Raw genomic sequence first — 18,360 nt, forward strand, 5'->3', positions numbered from 1 at the left:
CCACCTAAGCCTCCCGACTCAGGCCCCGTATGTATTAATCAGCTTTTCAACCGTTTTTTGTAAATAAAGAAAGCCATTGTTTTCACCAGAAAAAAAACTATTAAACAATTTATGGAAACATTCATTTAATGGCATAAAGAACTGATTTTGCTGAATACAAATTACTTTTTGATTCCTTACACACACCTGATCCATTCTCATGCTTAGCATTGCGGACAGACCAATCGTGTTATTTGGCATTATTCAGTTTCCAGCTGAAGGTTCTTGTACTAAGACGGACGAGCATAAGGAACACGTTAAAGGAGTTTTATTTGGGCAGATGAAAACAATCAAATATAAATAATATTCACCGACTTTTTCATCTGAAAATAATTTTCATTTCATAACTCTGCCTTTTATAAAAGCAGTAAATGGTGTACGCTGATAGCGGTGCTTTGCTTTGTGGTAAACAAACTGAAGAAAAGGAGCTTCAGCTCGGAAGTTTCTCATTTGTTTCACATAAAAGCAGCATAGAATCTTTCAAAAAAAAAAGAATCACATACATATTAAATATTGCACTTCTCATCATCACTTCCAAACTCCCAAATTCTGCCCATTAAAATGTAACTTTACACCGTCATTAAAAATACAACAATCAGCTGTGACAAATCCCTGATGGGTATTAGGCTTGGGAAATTCAAGGCTATATTTGTTTAATGCATCCTAAATAATAAATCCAACTGTTTATTCACATCGCGCTCCACAGACTCAAAGGGAAACACAAATGAAAAGTAGAACATGCAAAAATGTTAAATTAATAGTACCATCACAGGATACTGTCAGAACAGATGTGGACACTGGAAGTTTGATGATTGTTTGTTTTGTGAAGCGCCTCTCTGTGAATTGCGATACTCGATATTCTGGGCTCCTGTTACTACGATTTAAATGACAGGAATGTGACGAGGCAGAGTGGGAATGGGCCGTGGAATAGCGTTGGAAACAACTCATTTTGTTGCTAATGATTCTGAGGTTGCGAATGAGACTAACCGACTGGTCTCTCAATAGAACAGAGTAGGAGTGCTGAATGTCTTCTTGATCTGCAGCAACATGAATAAATACAAAAATCGACGTTGCGCTGAGTTGAATGAGAGATGTAGATTTGATGTTTTCTTCTGGCGTCTCTGCATCCAGATTCAGTGTTGTTGTTGGCTTGTGTTCGTGTTGTTGAGTTGGAGATCATTTAATGCTTAGTTGTTTCCATCCACAGCCTCAGGCAGTGGAAATCCTCGGCCGTACTGGAACTCAGCACCGCTTGTTTTTCAGAACATTGAGTCCTTTCTGGTTCTTTGTCTTAAACGCCATAACAAAGTGCTGAGGGGCGATTTTCCCCCGGCCGTCCTCGTCCACCTGGCCCATGAAGACGTAGTTCAAGCCTGGTGAGAAGGTCGCACACAAAAAACCTGAATGCAGTGGCGGAACGGCAGAGACATTCAGGGAGGCCAAATGTCAGAATCCCCACGCGGCAGGTCTGTATCCCATATGTTTATATGCATACATATGAACATATTTCATGTTTGGACAGTGAGTTCTGCCGCTCACCTCACACTTTAGGGCAAGCTCTATCAACTGAGCGTGACAAACTCAGAGCCATAAGTTATTCAGAACAGTCAGCCAGCAACTCTACATCGATTATCATCATTTGGATGTGGATACTCTGTGTACTCACCTCTCCTGATAAACGGGCACTTCTTGCACAGGATAATGATCTTGGTGCTCATGGTTTTTCCTGCCTGCTGGATGGCCAGATTGCCTTCTTTATACACGTTGATGATAGAGACAGTGGCGTACATGCTTCCTTCTCTCATCACGGCAGTGATGACTGTACCGGTTATCACTGTCATGGACACACACACATACACCACAGGTCACGACAAACGAACTGATCCAGTAAAATCGTGTTTCGCTTTCATGACACGCTTCCTCATGAACAAGGACAAAGCCGAGACATGAACTACAAAATCGTCACTGCCGTGGCAAGTTTCCCGGGCTGTGGTTAGAACAAAAGCCAAACCTTTAAGCAGAGCGACTGCAGCGGCGTAGTGGCACTTTGAAAAAACAAAAGAGTAAAAGCAGATGTCGCTAACTCGTATCATTAAAAACAACACCAAGACCAGAGCCATGTGAGGCTGTGCTTATGCACACTGGTGCTTTCAGCTAAACGCTGGCACGGTAACACGCTCGCAATGAAAACGCTAACAAGCTTAACATCGACCTCGTTGCGGTGAAGGGAATCTGCTTTTTTTTATTGTCGTCATCAATAATCTAAGATAGATGTGAACAATGTGTGCGTACTACGACTACAGTTCTTGTCTGTGAAGCGCAGCCTGTCTGTAAAGATGTCACGGTGAATAAACAGCATCGTCTCTCATCGGCTCCTCGCAGGCTTTCAACACTCCCCTCTTGACCTTTTCATCCATCCGTCAGCTAATAGATGCTTCCCAAAAACACATCAAGGATATCAATTTCTGACATTTTAAGACTTCAAAGGTGAAGTGTTTCCAGGACATGGCCCTATCTGTGACAAGGCCAAGAATAATTGTCCAGCAGCCACTTACAATGTTTTGCAGTGACAGTGGAGCCAGTGGAGTGAGAGAGAAGCACGTTTCATTCAGCACTGATGGTACCAACATGTCTGGACTTCACTTCAGTTTCATTTCCTGACAGGGAGGAGAACAGCCAGAGGACTGTAATGTTGTCATACCTGATGCTGTTGTTATATAAACAGGGAACGGCTTTTAACAATGCAAAGCGCATATATCACATTATTTGATGAAACAACAGCAACAGTTATGGCTTTAAGTGTTAATTAGAGGAACTATCAGTCTACCGTCTCGCCACTTCATTAACATGTGTTGTAACACAGTGTGTGCTGACTGCGCCGCCTCATCGCACGGGTGACTTTTTCCACACGCACCACCGCGTTGCTTGCCTTTCCGCAATTCCTGATGCAATTCCAAGTAAACTCTTTGAAATGCCAACCTAACACATGTGGTAAACATCTCAAAGAGGAAAAAACATCAGAGAGCAGGAGAGTAGCAAACGGAGGCCGAGCCTGAATCAACACGCTCATTTATCAACAGTTTACCTATAGAGGCTGAGTGTGTGTGTGTGTGTGTGTGTGTGTTTACACTGGACGTAACTGTGTCCTACTGTATTCACTCCTTCACTTCCTGACAGGCTGTCAAGGACGTCTTTGAGATGCGCAGTGAGAAATCAGAGCAGCAAAGACAGTGACATGATGTAAACTGCTCGTTAGGGGAGATTTGGCTTCCCGACGCTGTTGTAAATCTTTGAAGGATGTGTATTGTTAAGGTCTTTACTTTATATGTATGTATAGTAACAGTAAAGGTGTACAGTTACAACACTAGCAGGGCTGGGCCAAATCAGCGACTGTAGGTTACGTGGTTCAAATACATTGCAATAAGCACTGATGTTCTTACCAAAATTGCTGGAGCAGTAATTGCTGTCGAGTGTTCCTCGTCTTTTGCATTTCTGCTGGCAGAGGGCTACCGAGTACTTCAGAGCTGCAGAGACACACGTACACAAGGAAATTCAATCGCTGTCATTTTGCCTGCCAGTGATGCAAGCGTGTAAGTTATGGTTGCATCTGTTTCTACTGTGGTTCATTGACAGGTTGTTCTCTGTAACACAACAAGAGCCCAAAATGACAATGTGCACTGCAGTGTGTGAAATAGCGAGATAATGTGAGGCCAACATCTGTTTCTAGAGTTAGAGACACAGTGCAGAATCCATAAAGGAACGAACCAAGAAAATACAAGGGGACTGTCCAAATATTATTCTGACTGGAGAAGGAAAAGTCAGGAATTTAAAACCGACCAGAAAGCAACCGTCACATGATGACATCATGGCAGGCAGACGCCAAAATAACCTGGCTCGACTAAGAGAAAAAACAACACTGTGTTGGAATGTGAGTTTGAGTATGAAAATGAGCTGCGACGCATGCCCACATATTGTGTATGAATCTGTGCTATGTACAAAGAAAGAGGTGAGCAAAAGACATGTGCTTTAAGAGGACCTGCAGTCTCCAGCACTGTACTTTATATTCAGTCTTTGCACAGAGGAGAAAGATGCATCTGCATGTCAACTTGTGAAGATCCGCAATTTAGCTTGACCCATTAAACCCATTTTATTTTAGAAGGGTATTCGTAATTATGCCGACTATTTATCCGCATGTACTGTAAAGCAGCTCTGACTTAGAATCCTCAACCATGAACGGTGTTAAGAGGACTCTAGCAGTACACTTCGCTTCTTCTGTTCTTGCCCAGAGCTGCTATCAGAAGCAGATTGCGGTGGTTAAAGTGAAAAGATAAACCCCACGTGTTAGCAAGAGAATCCAGCAGTGCAAAGCCAGGATGTCTCATAGCTACATCAACAAAGACAGATGTTAGAAGACCTCTAGAGCAGGGGTCTCAAACTCATTTTCACTCCGGGCCACATCAGCATCACGGTCGCCTCAAAGGGCCGGTTGTAAATGTAAGACTGTGTAAATGTAACTACTCCTAACATATTGGTAAATAACTGTCTCTGCATTTGATTATTGTTTATTCAAGTGTAAAAATATTGTACATGCAGTTATATAAATGTAAACATATATTTAAGCACATTTCTGTTATTATAACTTAAATCCTTTTAATTTAGGGTTAAGAAACCCACATGACTATCAAAGATCAAACTATTAAAGAAAACAGCAAAGACAAATATCAAACAAGTTATTACAATAACTTTGTTCAACGCTTAAAATCCTTTCAAGGGTGCGATTGCACAATCCCACATGAAGTATTTCATGTGTTTTTAAAGCCACGTTTGAAGTAGTCTTCAATGTACTCACAATACATTTCCATTTCAAATGTACAGTAACCAGCCAAAGAGCTGCTTCTGTATTTAAGTATCTCATCATTATGACTTTCTATCAAAGTTTTGACTTTCTATCTCATAACTTCGACTTTCTATCTCATAATTTCGACTATGGGGATATTTTTATTGTCAAGTCTAACTTTTTAAAAAAAGAAGTAAAAAAAAAAAGATTTTTTACTTTTTTGTTGTGCTGGCGGATTCGCGGGCCACATAAAATGACGTGGCGGGCCGGATTCGGCCCGCGGGCCGGGAGTTTGAGACCCCTGCTCTAGAGGCTTTTTATTGGATAAAAGTCGCTACCTACGTATGGGCCTGGTGGTGACCGGCTGTGTGGTAGTGGTGGGTGGTATCGTGGTGATGGAGAATTTCTTTGGTCGGAACTTGTAGTGTCCAATGAAGCCGTCTGCGGTTAGACTGAGATCTGACAGGAACTGGATGAGGAGCTGGTTCCCATCTGAGAACACTGGCCTGCAAAGCAAAGCAGACTGAGTGTAAACTGAGAGGAATTCATAGGATGGATGTTTGAGTGAAAATAAAACCAGAATCACCTACGCTGGGGGGCTGTCTCCACAATATTTGCCAATCTTCTTGGCATCGTTGATTTCTGCCCCATTGAAAATGGAGACGTGGTCATACCGGCAGTAGTTATCCCTTTCCACATCAAACTTCTCAAACTTGACTTCGATAATCTGCCGCAGGAGACAAACCACAAAGGAAATATTCTTTCATGCACCAAAAGCTTGTAATAGGGCTATCAAGGTCGGCTGTTTGATTAAAGGGTACCCTGTCATTTGTGGGATGATGTAGACTTGTTCCACACCCATTGCACATTGAGCCGTCTTAAAAGAGTGCTCAAAGATTCAGCACTGCACTCCTACAACAATGTTGGACTCATGTAGGACAGTTTAAATGGAAAAATCATCTAAATCAACGCAGGAGAACTTGAGATATGTTTTTTTTAGTCCATACATTATTATTCTGTGTCGAAACCTGGTGCCTACATTACCCACAATTCAGGGGTTGTTATGCTAGAGTAAAAAAAAACACTTCACATATGCAGTAGTATTCCCTAAGACCTGCAAACAGACTGTGGTAACTTACATGTTGTATGCTTTATTTCACAAGAGACTCATTTATTCAACCACTGACATGTAATCCAGCAAAATCTACAACATCCCACTTTGAGAACTTTGCATACAGAAAAAATCGATGAATTCATTTTGAACACTCTGACCTGGTTCTTTGGTGCAACTATGTGCCAGGAGCAGGTGACTCCAGCTGGGTAGTCCTTCTCAGGCCAGTTGGGTGTTTTGAAAGACCCAGAGGGCTTGTCCAATCTGCCTCCACAGTACTGGTCCCCTGTGGAGTAATGACATATAGTCACCAGGAATAATCTGCAACAATCTTCCTGCTGTTCCTTGAGGGGAATGATCCAGATCTTATCATCATTCTTAACCAAGAACACCACATTGTATGATCCTGTAATGACCCACTACTGTAACCCTAAAAACTAAGTCAGTCATTAGTCCTGTTTAAAAAAGACAGGATGCTTCCAACGTCGTCAAGCATCTGAGAAACATCAGTTTAACAATAACACAAGCTGCTCAGACTAAATCTCTTGAAGACATGTTTTCTTTGTGACATACACTTAGATTGATGTTTCCTTTCCAACATGAAGAAGTACAATTGAGCACAGTGTCAAAAATAGACCCGTAACAAATGTTGTGCTGTGTAGTTTTGACAACACTAAAACGGTCTTCAGTATCTGTTACCATTCATTGTGTAGAGCCAGACCGGCTGGTTAATAGGCATGACCCATTACAGCTGTCAGCTCCTTGCGTACAGAGAACCAGCCATTCAAATTCCTCAAAAACAGAAGAAGTGATTTCGCAACCCTGCAGAGAGGAAGAGGCTCACTCAACTCGAAGTAATACTTCTGACCTGTGCCTTCTACTAATGTGCTCCAAAAAATGTTCCTCATTTTTCTTCATCATACTGCGATCACTTTTAAGATATTCCTCCAAGTTATTCTCTCAACCTTGTGTAGGACAGCAACATAAGAGCCGGCACGCCAACGCTATTCTCAAAGCTTCTTCTTCCCACGTTTACCGATACCTCTTTCATGTGGATTGGCAGCAGAGAAAACAGTCAGGAAGCCACTCCCGGCTGTGTTGGCGTCAGACACCATCTGAAGGAGCATCTTGTTGCCCGTAGAAACCAGGGCTCCTGGCTTGAACGTCCCACAGAAGCGACCAAGTCTCTGCGCACTGACATGGCCACTGTAAACATCCACAAAGTCATAGCGGCACAGGTTGTCGTTCTCCAAGTCAATAAAGCGGAATGACAGGACCACCACCTTTCCCTCTGGGACCTGGGTGTGAATTTACAGAGGGCATTAAGGGTTACACGTATATCAATATTAATGAGAGCATGAATGTTGGCTTGTTACTTCAATAATGTCAAACGATGTTCTCCACATGTGATTGCAGATAACAATATATACAGTAGGTCTGACTTATGTAACGGCAAAATGCAACTTTGTCCAGCCTTGACTGTTTAGATCTACAGTCATGTAATGGAGGGAGCCAGTCAGCAAAAACAGCCTTAAGCTGGCTGTGGTTGAGTATTTTTAGAAGGAAATTGGGAGTTTGGGGTTAGAGAATCATAGCATTATATTGTGCAGCTGTTTGTTGTGCTTTTAAAAAAACTATCAATTTTATCATCATCATTATGCCAGACTTTAAAAGCTAAACGTGAATATGACTTTGGACTCACTGTGATTCTCCACACACATTTGGTATTTGGAGGGTAAACTCCTGGGTACCCCTGGCTCCCGATTACTCCAGAGTCCCCTGTAATGTTTCCGCCGCATGTGAAGATTGGTCTAGATCGGGGAGAGAAGGTGTTCTATTTTCAAAAATATCAAATGTTGATAAAAGCATTAAACATGTTTCAACGTTAACGATAGCCTGCGGTGGATTTAACGCAGACTTAATTCAATGCGCCACATGTCCTGACGAGGCACTCCGGACTGCAGAACATTCCTCTGAACTCCAGTCCACTGACGATGCTTCTCCACAGTCCGCCACGAGATCCTTGACACCTTGCTCACTCATAAAGCTTTCAAATCGATTGAAAAATAAATCAGGAAAAGAATATAAATTGTGTACCTCCGCTGAGGCTGCGCGCAAACCTCTGTCAAGAACAGTAGACTCCATGCGCAAAAAATACTGCATGTTCTCCACATAGTTGGGTTCACGGAGCAGAGTCCTCGCCTGTTTTCGCCCCTTGAAATGAATGGCATTGTGTCCAGATGCTCAGACGGTGGTGTAAAGTAGGCAGGAGTTCCTGCGGGGAGTTTCAGTGACTGCAAGCCGGAGCAGATGAATATAGCGTTTGTTCTGCGTGTATGGAGGGACGGAGCACAGGCTGCTGCTTTAAAAAGAAAAAAAGAAAAAGAAAAACGACAGAAGGGAGGGTTTGAGGTCTTGCATGAGTTTGCTGCAGCACCTGGCCGGAAAAACATTGAAGGAGATGAATACACTTGAAGTCGTGCATTATTCAAAAATATGTTTAAATGGTATGGAATAATATTCACCGGTAACAGAGATACTTCTAGATACAATGAGCGATATAGAGAGTAGAGCACCACCTGCTGGACTAAACATGGTATAAGCAGCTATTTGGCACAATATTTAATAGCTCAAATCACAGCGGTATAATATGAAAAGATCCATTAAACGGTCTTGCTCAAATGTATTGTTATTTTCATACATCAATTGAATGACTCTATATAGTATGAGTTTGTATCATGCACCTATATATATGCTATCTGTGTGATATACCAATAAAACAATTGTTTAAAAAAAATGTTTTAATTGATCATGTAAAATGAGATCTCGCTGTCTCTAAAAATCTTACTAATTTTCATAAACAACTCCAGTTGCTTTTTTTGGGGGGTTATTGTAAATATTACCACTTTAGAGTGACAGTGAAAATAAGTTTAGCCATCACTGAATCGATGATCGATTGTGTCGCCTGGAGTTTCACGTTTGCCGCTATCATGTAATCGATGATCGATTTTTTTTTTAGTCACACAAAAGATGGCGGACCGAACGCCTGGTGGCTCTCAAAAAGCTACCGCTAAGGTGAATTTACCTTTTGTACTTGCATTAGCTAGGTATTTTATGTTGTAGTGAAACGATGTACATATTCGTATGCCTGACCAACCGTGACTATTTACATATTTAAAGCACGCAGGAGGCTAGAGTTACGAATGTGCGCAATTGTGGTAACTAACTACCAGCGTGCTAAAGCTATCCACACTGGCTAATATAGCTAAGCTAAGCGAGTTAGCTAACGCTACACAAGAAGGACTAGTCAGGACAGTTGACTCAGAAAGAAACGCCGTTAGCACAGCTCACAAGCTGATGGTGATAAAGCGAGACGTTAGAACAAAGTTTAGTTATGTAATGTGATGAAGTAGTAGTTAAATGTAATATTTTTGAACTCGGGCCTAACAATATTTGAGCCTTGTTTCAGTCATCCGCCGACTACTGCATTGAGTCGGTGGCGCTGCAGCAGTTTGTTTAGGCCTCTGGGTAATTTACCTCAGTTGTATTTACATCCTGATGTCCAGATGCAACTAAGTTTAAAATATATTCAGTAATTGCAACGTACAGAATAACCATCACAGGATTGGGCTGTGGTTTGCAGTCTACAAGTGGACACAGCCCACTTTACAGTGAGTTGGGTGTTGTTACGGCCATGGATCCCGCGTAACCTACCTGTCAACATGACTGCTGTCGCACGTTCTCAATCATCTGAATATGAATGAATACTATTTGGAGCAACATTGATCTGTGTGATGGACTGTATATTCTATATGCACAAACATTTAGAGTTGGACTACGAAATGCATGTTGAAAGCCAACCATGGTTTGTTTACGTCGACAGGCGTTGCTTGAGAGCAAATTGAAGTCTTTCAGCATTGGCAAAATGGCAGTGGCGAAGAGGACCCTGAGCAAGAAGGAACAAGATGAAATAAAGAAAAAAGTAAGTATTGGCTTCCTTTTTTTAAGAGAATATTGTCTGTATGATCTGTGGTAACTGGGTACACATTGTACAACGATGCTTCTCTGTTAGTTGATACGCGTGTTTATTTACTTTGACACTGATTTCTGTGTTCAGGAGGATGAGCGGGCAGCAGCGGAGATCTACGAGGAGTTTCTTGCTGCTTTTGAAGGAGGAGGGGATGGCAAGGTCAAGGCCTTTGTCCGTGGTGGTATTGCAAATGCAACAAACGGTAAATTTCTAGTAACTCCATTAAGTGTTTGAGCACAATCACAGTTGTCAACGGGCTCCATCCATGACTTAAACAGTGAAATTTGAATGTAATAGTGGAATACAGAACAATCAAACTCTTTCACCTTTCAGAGGAGGCAGCTGCTGATGAGAAGAAAGGGAAATTGTACAAGCCCAAGTCACGTTTCGAGAACCAATCAAAAGGCTTCTTGCCTTTGGAAACCCCAACTCAGTTTTTACCAGTAGACAAAAGACATGTAAGTACGATCACATTCAACAAGTAGCCTCTCTTGTAACTGCTGGAGTTAATGATGCTTTGATATTATTTCCACCTGTGTATTTCAGCCTGTGAAGAAAACTACTGAAAAGGAAAAGAAGAAGAGCAACTTGGAGCTCTTCAAAGAAGAACTTAAGCAGTGAGTTCCAGTACATTAACCTATTGGACATTTTAACTGTTTAGGGTAGTGGAAACGAGTGTTCCCAGGTGTTATGGTGGGGAATAGTGCGGTTCCGAAAGTATGAATGTGTCATTTGAACATAGGTGGTACGTAATTGTTGTGCATCCTGATTCCTACAGAATACAGGAGGAAAGGGATGAAAGACACAAGCTGAAAGGACGCGTTAGTCGCTTCGAACCTCTCTCGGGCACGGACGGAAGACGCTCATGTAAGTGTCTTAAAGTGACAGTTTCATGTACTAACTTGGCCTGAATTGGCGCTTTCCTGCACGCTTTTCTCCACTCACCCACCCCCATCCACTTTTGCCCCTGAAACAAAATTTATACTGCGTTTCTGCTTCTTTTAGCGGATGGTTCTTCAAGAAGAAACCGTCCGTCCAGTGGTAATTTTGACTTATTATCGTGGCCGTGAATATCCTCTTCTTGCCAAGAAAATACGCTGTCCTGTCAGACACCAAAGGAAATTCTTCTCTGTTCTGTTTCTGCAGTTTTGGATGATTGTGCGCCCGGTTCCCATGATGTTGGAGACCCATCTACTACTAACTTGTATCTCGGAAACATCAATCCACAGGTGAATTTCTATTTTTGCTATGAGCCGACTCTAAATACCAAACATAACTGTGTTGCTTACAGTCCTAATTTCAAGTGGTTATGTTGTGCAGATATTAGCCAATGCCAATTTATGAAGTAATAATATCCCTGCATGTCTTTTCAATTTTAGATGAATGAGGAGATGCTGTGTCAAGAGTTTGGCCGTTATGGTCCGCTGGCCAGTGTGAAGATCATGTGGCCGAGAACAGACGAGGAGAGGGCTCGGGAGAGGAACTGTGGTTTTGTGGCTTTCATGAACAGGAGGGATGCTGAGCGAGCACTCAAGAACCTAAATGGTACAAAGCTGCTTTTCTTTATTTTAAATGAAAAAAAGGACGTTGTGTAGATACATGTCGAAATCGAAGGGTGTTTGCAACAGTATTCTCATCTTGTCATGTAAAACTTTGCCTACATCAACTAAACTAAGTTTTAATCATTTCATTGTTCTTCGCTATTTGAAATGTAAATATTGCATTTCGTGTCTGAATTCTACTGTTTAAATCATCAATATAACCAGTGACTCCAAACTTTTGAGCAGTCGTGTATATTTATAGAAATTAATTGCTTTCTTCTCTCCCCTTACAGGAAAGATGATAATGAGCTTTGAGATGAAATTAGGATGGGGCAAAGGTGTGCCCATCCCGCCCCACCCCATCTACATCCCTCCTTCCATGATGGAGCACACACTCCCACCGCCTCCCTCCGGCCTACCCTTCAATGCACAGCCCCGGGAGAGGCTAAAGAACCCCACCGCTCCCATGCTTCCTCCACCTAAAAACAAGGAGGAGTTTGAGAAGGTAACTCAGCATGTCAGCCTAGGATTTTGTCATGGGTTATGGCAGTGTGTTGTTAATTCAGATGGTGAGATGTTAGCTTTTATAATGAGCAGTCAGTACAAGTTTTAATGTAAGTGATAGTCTTTGTCTGAATTAAACTAGTTTTGCACTGTGTATCAAAGTGTGGGTATAAAGAAATGTTAGCGTGTGGAAAATGCTCAGTGTTAGAGAGGTTTTTATGGTTAATGAATCCAGTGTCGGGTGTTTGGCCATTAGTAAAACTGATGGTTGTTATCTAGTTGCACTTTAAAATGCATTTTTTATATTTTTCAACTGTTGCCTTTTAACAATACTCACATTCTATGTTTATTATCTGATGTGACTTCATATACAGACTCTGTCGCAAGCCATAGTCAAAGTGGTTATCCCAACAGAAAGGTACATGTTTTTCTTTTTTTAAATTGGTGTACAAACTTAGAAAAAACATCCCATAATGAAGCTAAAGTTTGATCAATTGATCACTGCATGCTACAGGGGGCTGGTCAGTATGGGTGAGCAATGGTTGAGGCTGTTGTACAATGTCGTCATATTGGTAGATAGAATAATACTGACCAACAGTACTCCACCATCACTCATGTTTCCTTTACTGTTCGTAGCAAAAACATCATCATAGTGCTTATTCAATCATGAATTTAGTCCATCACAGTTCCACTCCATACGTCAACATTTAATTGTTTTTCAACTTTCGTGGCGTTGTTTCTCTGCCACATACATAGTCTGCTGATTCTAGATCTGTAGTTGTGAGATCCTGCTTTCTGACCATTGCTCACTCAGACCGTCTGCCCCCTTGGCCTCTGTCACTCTATTAGGAGCTCAGTAAATCTGGCCCCTGCCAACAAATCCAAACCTGCCACTATTAGTCTATATATGACCTTTGACATTGGCCTTGGTGAGCAGCACAAGTTGAACTGTCTGCAGCAGCGAGGGACCTGAAAAGCATCATGGGATGGATTGGGAAAGTATACTGAATTTTACCCCGCCATTGGTACGATCGGCTCCAATGCAAGTAAATGTATTCTGTGTTGTCAAATGAAAGACATCCTTTGTTTTGTCGGACACTTTAGGCTATTTGTATGCAGCCTGCACCATATATATCTCCCCAAAATTGTCACAGAAGAACTTAAGTGATCTCATTGTATTCAGTTTTTTACCAACTCCAGCAGCAAATACCATGTTTAGCCTATTTAGGCCATCGATCCTGTACTGCTTTGGTTCTTCTTCACATTAAGTCAGGACATGAGTGGGGATTGAGAGGCATTGTATTTACAGACTTTTCAGTTAATACGGTGTCTCGTCAATGTCTCGCTCCTACTTTCCCAAAGTTCAGTTTCACTTGTTGACCTTTTTTATATCATTTTTGCCCATTTTTTAAAATTTGAATCTAGGAAGATTTCAAGGAAAGAGTCCATGCAGTGCAATGCAATTAAGACCTGTCGCACTGTATCCTTAAACAACATAGGCACAAACTAGACCTTAAGTTACCTGAATTGTTAGTTTTTCTTTAATTTACTCTGAATTACTTTAAAGGTTTGGTAATGGCTTTCTATGATGCCCATGTCTACAATGCATTATAAACATGTGTATTAATTCGCTTATAGCACTGTATAGTTATAGGCACTCGTAAGTACTCATAATTCTTTGTAACAATAATCACAACACATTAAATATCATAATACTTCATGATTGCTGGTCACTCGCTGACTTTGTTTGCAAGTATAATGTATTACAATTCCCATAATTGGTAAAAAAAAAAGTTTTGTCTCTAGCTAATATACCTGTTCATAACAATTCAAATTTTATATAGGGCATCTGTTTATGGGGTTAGGGTTGTCACTGTCAAGATGGTGATGGCCATATTTTATAGTCTATGGCGCTAACGTTATTAATGTTATAAGTTCGTATTATATAAAGTTAATTAATCGTATACATGTCGTGCTTATAACTATAATTACACAGTGATATATGGAGATTATAACGCATTATAAGTATGTTTATCATGCATTATAGACATGGGTCCTAGAAATTGTTTACTGTAACATCCGTTGTCATTTAAGTTTGTTTTTTTGGCAGCATTTATGTATTGATGTTATCCATAGGCTCAGGTTATGTTTGATTTAAGCCTGGTTATGTGACACTCTTGGACAGTTATCTCTCTAATAAAATATGCCTCACTTAATCTTTCCCATCTTTCACAGTAAATTAGTGACGAATAGTCATTTCAGTGACATCGTCTGCCAGGTAGATTATAACAAGTACTACCATGGCAGTGCACTATTCAGTGTCAGCCCACTGCAAGTCACGACCAGCAACATTTGTTTAGTCAACCACCCATCGGGTCCGTCGAGAGACGACTGTTCCGAGTGTCAAACCACCAGGCAAAATGAAACTTTGGACAGACAGGCTTTTGTAGCGGTCAAGAGTCAGGCCGGTCTGAATCCGTTTGCTTTAACTGTGTTTTTCTTGTAGGAATTTGCTCTCTCTCATCCACCGAATGATCGAGTTTGTGGTGCGTGAAGGCCCAATGTTTGAAGCCATGATCATGAACAGAGAAATCAACAATCCCATGTACAGGTCAGTGCCACTGCACATCTGCAATGTATTTACCGTTTGAACATTTGAGTGCTTCATAGTATTTGCATGCTCATGTTCATGGTCTTTCTTCCAGGTTTCTATTTGAGAACCAAAGCCCAGCACATGTATACTACCGGTGGAAAATCTACTCCATCCTACAGGTTTGATTTGTGACTTATAGAATTGCATAAAGTGTCAAAATGTAATGATGGTTTTGATATTAACTGTACTTTCCTTGCTCAGGGCGAAGCACCAGTCAAATGGAAAACAGAGGACTTTAGGATGTTTAAGAATGGCTCCATGTGGCGTCCGCCTCCTCTTAACCCATACCTCCATGGTCCTTATGATGATGGTGAGGAAGAGGAGGAAGACGAGGAGGGCAGCAAGAAAGGCTGCTTGAAAGAAGAGTAAGACCATTTCTTTATAAATTTTGGCATTGATCCAGTTAAACATGTAGTCTCGATCTGTATCTCCTCATGACTCATGAAATGTGTTGACGTGCCTCTGCTGTTGGTGAACCTGCAGCTCGATAGATTCATATTCATGGTCCTTCATTTCTGCAGAGAGCGGGACAAACTGGAGGAGATGCTGCGTGGTATGACTCCCAGGAGGGGAGACATAGCGGAAGCCATGTTGTTTTGTCTGAGCCATGCCGAAGCTGCTGAAGAGATTGTGGAATGTGTCACAGAGTCTCTCTCCATCCTCAAAACCCCTCTTCCCAAGAAGGCAAGATCAATCGGCAATCTTTTGCTTGGAAAATGACCAACTAGCATCCATGATGATTAAATTCTGTGCAGACGTTCTTGTGAGAAAACAAATACAATGTTCTCTTTTATATTTCAGATTGCACGGTTATATCTAGTTTCTGATGTGCTGTACAACTCTTCTGCCAAAGTATCCAATGCGTCTTACTACAGAAAATAGTGAGTAGTGTAATTCAAGATGGGAATACCGAGCTCACCTACTTCTGTTTCAAATTCACACGAATTCTCTTCTCAACAGCTTTGAGACGAAGCTTTGCCAGATTTTTGCAGACCTCAACGCGACGTACAAATCGATACAGGGCCACCTCCAGAGTGAGAACTTTAAGGTACAAAACATCCAAATCCCGCTAACTCAACTAAACACTAATAATTGAACACTATCAGTTTGTTGCCAACATTATGTCACTCAACCAGCCTTCTGCTTTTCTCCTTTGTGGCAGCAACGAGTCATGGCATGTTTCCGGGCATGGGAGGACTGGGCTGTGTACCCGGACCCCTTCCTTATCAAGCTGCAGAACATCTTCCTGGGTCTAGTTAATCTCGCTGCAGAGAAGGAACCCCCTGTCGTCATTGTGGAGGTACATTATGTAACGATACTTGACCATTCGAATATTCTAAAAATGATACTATACAATACCTATCCCATGAGTTGCTGAAGTCCTAGCTTGATTTTTTTTGTGTGTGCCATCTGTGGTCCAGGCTGAGCCAGCAGAGGACATTGATGGGGCTCCAATAGGGGAGTATGTAGATGGCTCTATGCTGGAGGATGTGGACGGGGTGCCGATTGACGCAGGGCCCATTGATGGAGCTCCTATTGACGGAGCCCCCCTGGATGACCTAGATGGTGTTCCTATCAAGCCCATGGAAGAAGACATCGATGGAATACCTTGTGAGTTGTGCAGAGTATGAGGTGGTTGTTAATGATCTCAGTCCGACAGGCTCTACCGTATGCAGCTCTTGTGAAGTTGCTCAATTTCTTGCTCTTTTCCTGGTTTTCGTAGTGGATCCGTCAAAGGATGCAACCTTCAAGGTAGCACCCTCAAAATGGGAGGCGGTGGAAGAGTCCGAATCTCAAGGTGAGGCGTTGAGGTGGAATCAAACTAAATTGAACATATGAAAAGCTTTGACTTCAGTACTTAAATTGTCTGTCACCAATTTGGTTGTTTGCATTCTTAGTTGCAGTTTCACCTTCTTTTGTTTGCTCTTCAGCAGTGACGACTTCAAAATGGGAGGCATTGGAGCAGCCAGAAGAAACAACAAAGTGAGTTTTGTGTGTGCTATCTTTTGAGGTCTGTTCTGCAAATACATAGCTGCACCCTCAACCTTTTTTATTTTATTAAATCCACTGTTTCCAACTCTGAAGGGACGAGGAGGACAGTGATTATGATGACAGGAGCCCTCGCTCAGATGATAATCAGAGCTACTCAACCCCCATCAGAGAGGACTCGGATATTAAAGCCAAAATGTCTGAAATGAATGAGGAGAAACGCACAAAGCTCAGAGAAATAGAGGTACTTCACAACTACAAGAAACCCCCATACTACATGACCAGCATATCATGATGTTTGTGGTGTTATGCATGCAGATAAAATGTATTGCTTTGTTCACCCAGGTTAAGGTCATGAAGTTCCAGGATGAGCTGGAGTCTGGGAAGAGGCCCAAGAAGCCTGGGCAGAGTATTCAGGAGCAGGTGGAGCACTACCGGGACAAATTACTCCAGAAGGTATTGAAGTTGGGCCCTATAGATGATATCAACTACAGCCATTTACATTCAAAATTGGGTTAATTTATTGTTTCCTTATTGTAGGAAAAGGAAAAAGAGAAACTTGAACGGGAGAAAGAGAGGGAGAAGAAAGAGAAGGAGAAAGCAGAGGCCCGTTTGAAGGATTTGAAGAAGGAAAAAGAAAAGGACGACACGCCAACCAGGAAAGAGAGGTGAGATAACAATCAGGTTCAACAATCTCTTACGGTGTCATTTATAAAACATGGGATTGGTTTAGTTGTCTGACATATATTTCTCCTCTCCGGTTGACAGGAAGCGGCGTCACAGTGGGTCACCCAGCCCAACAAGGAGTAGCACCCGACGAGGCCGGTCATCCTCACCCCGTTCAGAAAGATCAGACCGCTCATACTCGAAAGACACATCTTCCCGCTCCACCCATAAAGACTCCCCGCGGACCACCATCAAAAAGTCCTCAAAGAGGTAAGACTAATGTTGTCATTAGAGCCAGGTTTTGGGTAGTCTGACTCACCAGATGTAGACTGTGGGTATACACCTGCTGTTTTATTCCCTCTACACCAGAATGATATTGTGAAGAGCCAGACCTTTCTTTAGTGCCGACACTAGATTCTCTTGTATTAATTGCAGTGTGGTTAGGAGAGTTGAAACATTGATGCAATTTAAAAAGTCCTCTTTGTCCCACTAGATCTCCTTCACCTCGCACACCCAAGCGATCCAGGAGGTCGCGCTCCAAGACGCCCAAGAAATCAGCTAAGAAGTCCCGCTCCAAATCACGGTCACCTCACCGGTCTCATAAAAAATCAAAGAAGAGCAAACACTGACACGTCTTTTCCTATTTTCCTCCCTCCCCACTCTTCCCTTTTCCGAGCCGTGTTGTATAAAAGATTGACTGAATGATTTGGTAGCTGAAGATCTCTGCCCAAATGTTAATGTATAGACAATGAGGAGTGGAGGCTGCTGCATGGGTTTCCATCAGGTGTATCTCTAATGGGTGGGGCCATTAACTGTTTTATATTGTACAAAAAATAATGTGCTTGTGTGTCCTGATTCCCCAACACCTCCATGTGGTCGACCACACCCGAACAGTGTGTTATGAAAATAGTCATGCTCATTTTCTGTTTTTGTAGTTAACATGAAAAAGGATTCCTAATAAACAAATGTCATTTTTAAATCAAACATTCA

At 41.9% G+C, this 18,360-nt stretch overlaps 2 protein-coding genes across 6 annotated transcripts; one reads left to right on the plus strand and one right to left on the minus strand.

Moving 5' to 3' along the window:
- Positions 1-136: 136 nt before the first annotated feature.
- On the minus strand, positions 137-8,297 carry pcolce2b (procollagen C-endopeptidase enhancer 2b). 3 transcript variants are annotated; one of them, XM_079291785.1, is made up of 9 exons: positions 8,085-8,297; positions 7,690-7,798; positions 7,030-7,285; positions 6,149-6,273; positions 5,467-5,603; positions 5,219-5,382; positions 3,480-3,563; positions 1,706-1,873; positions 137-1,412 (listed from the first exon to the last, which is right to left on the minus strand). In XM_079291785.1, exons 1-9 carry the CDS (start codon positions 8,216-8,218, stop codon positions 1,282-1,284), a joined length of 1,308 nt encoding a protein of 435 aa, XP_079147911.1. In that variant the 5' UTR covers positions 8,219-8,297; the 3' UTR covers positions 137-1,281. The 3 variants fall into 3 exon arrangements, 2 of the variants coding, with proteins under 2 accessions (XP_079147911.1, XP_079147910.1); XM_079291784.1 differs by having other exon boundaries at positions 137-1,439; XR_013772908.1 differs by having other exon boundaries at positions 1,275-1,412; positions 5,215-5,382.
- Positions 8,298-9,017: 720 nt separating this feature from the next.
- On the plus strand, positions 9,018-18,358 carry u2surp (U2 snRNP-associated SURP domain containing; the record flags this gene model as incomplete). 3 transcript variants are annotated; one of them, XM_079292218.1, is made up of 26 exons in its annotated part: positions 9,018-9,062; positions 9,871-9,969; positions 10,105-10,219; positions 10,351-10,475; positions 10,564-10,634; positions 10,796-10,884; positions 11,023-11,058; positions 11,164-11,246; positions 11,397-11,562; positions 11,852-12,063; positions 12,437-12,480; positions 14,569-14,673; positions 14,768-14,834; positions 14,917-15,080; positions 15,237-15,399; positions 15,517-15,596; positions 15,676-15,763; positions 15,878-16,015; positions 16,137-16,326; positions 16,439-16,513; positions 16,647-16,698; positions 16,801-16,948; positions 17,050-17,160; positions 17,245-17,372; positions 17,473-17,640; positions 17,864-18,358. In XM_079292218.1, 26 exons carry the CDS (start codon positions 9,018-9,020, stop codon positions 17,997-17,999), a joined length of 2,898 nt encoding a protein of 965 aa, XP_079148344.1. In that variant the 3' UTR covers positions 18,000-18,358. The 3 variants fall into 3 exon arrangements, with proteins under 3 accessions (XP_079148344.1, XP_079148345.1, XP_079148346.1); XM_079292219.1 differs by having other exon boundaries at positions 16,650-16,698; XM_079292220.1 differs by lacking the exon at positions 11,023-11,058.
- Positions 18,359-18,360: the final 2 nt, after the last annotated feature.

This window comes from Melanostigma gelatinosum (assembly GCF_949748355.1).
Source record: "Melanostigma gelatinosum genome assembly, chromosome: 20".
NCBI lineage: Eukaryota > Metazoa > Chordata > Actinopteri > Perciformes > Zoarcidae > Melanostigma > Melanostigma gelatinosum.

What these genes read in the sequence shown, in the direction of transcription:
- pcolce2b (XM_079291784.1), bottom strand. Translation starts at nt 8,218, where the DNA reads ATGCCATTCATTTCAAGGGGCGAAAACAGGCGAGGACTCTGCTCCGTG. An exon ending in TGCGCGCAGCCTCAGCGGAG is followed by an intron (nt 7,799 to 8,084) that starts GTACACAATTTA and finishes TCCCCGATCTAG; the next exon opens with ACCAATCTTCACATGCGGCG. An exon ending in GTGCCCGTTTATCAGGAGAG is followed by an intron (nt 1,440 to 1,705) that starts GTGAGTACACAG and finishes CACTGCATTCAG; the next exon opens with GTTTTTTGTGTGCGACCTTC.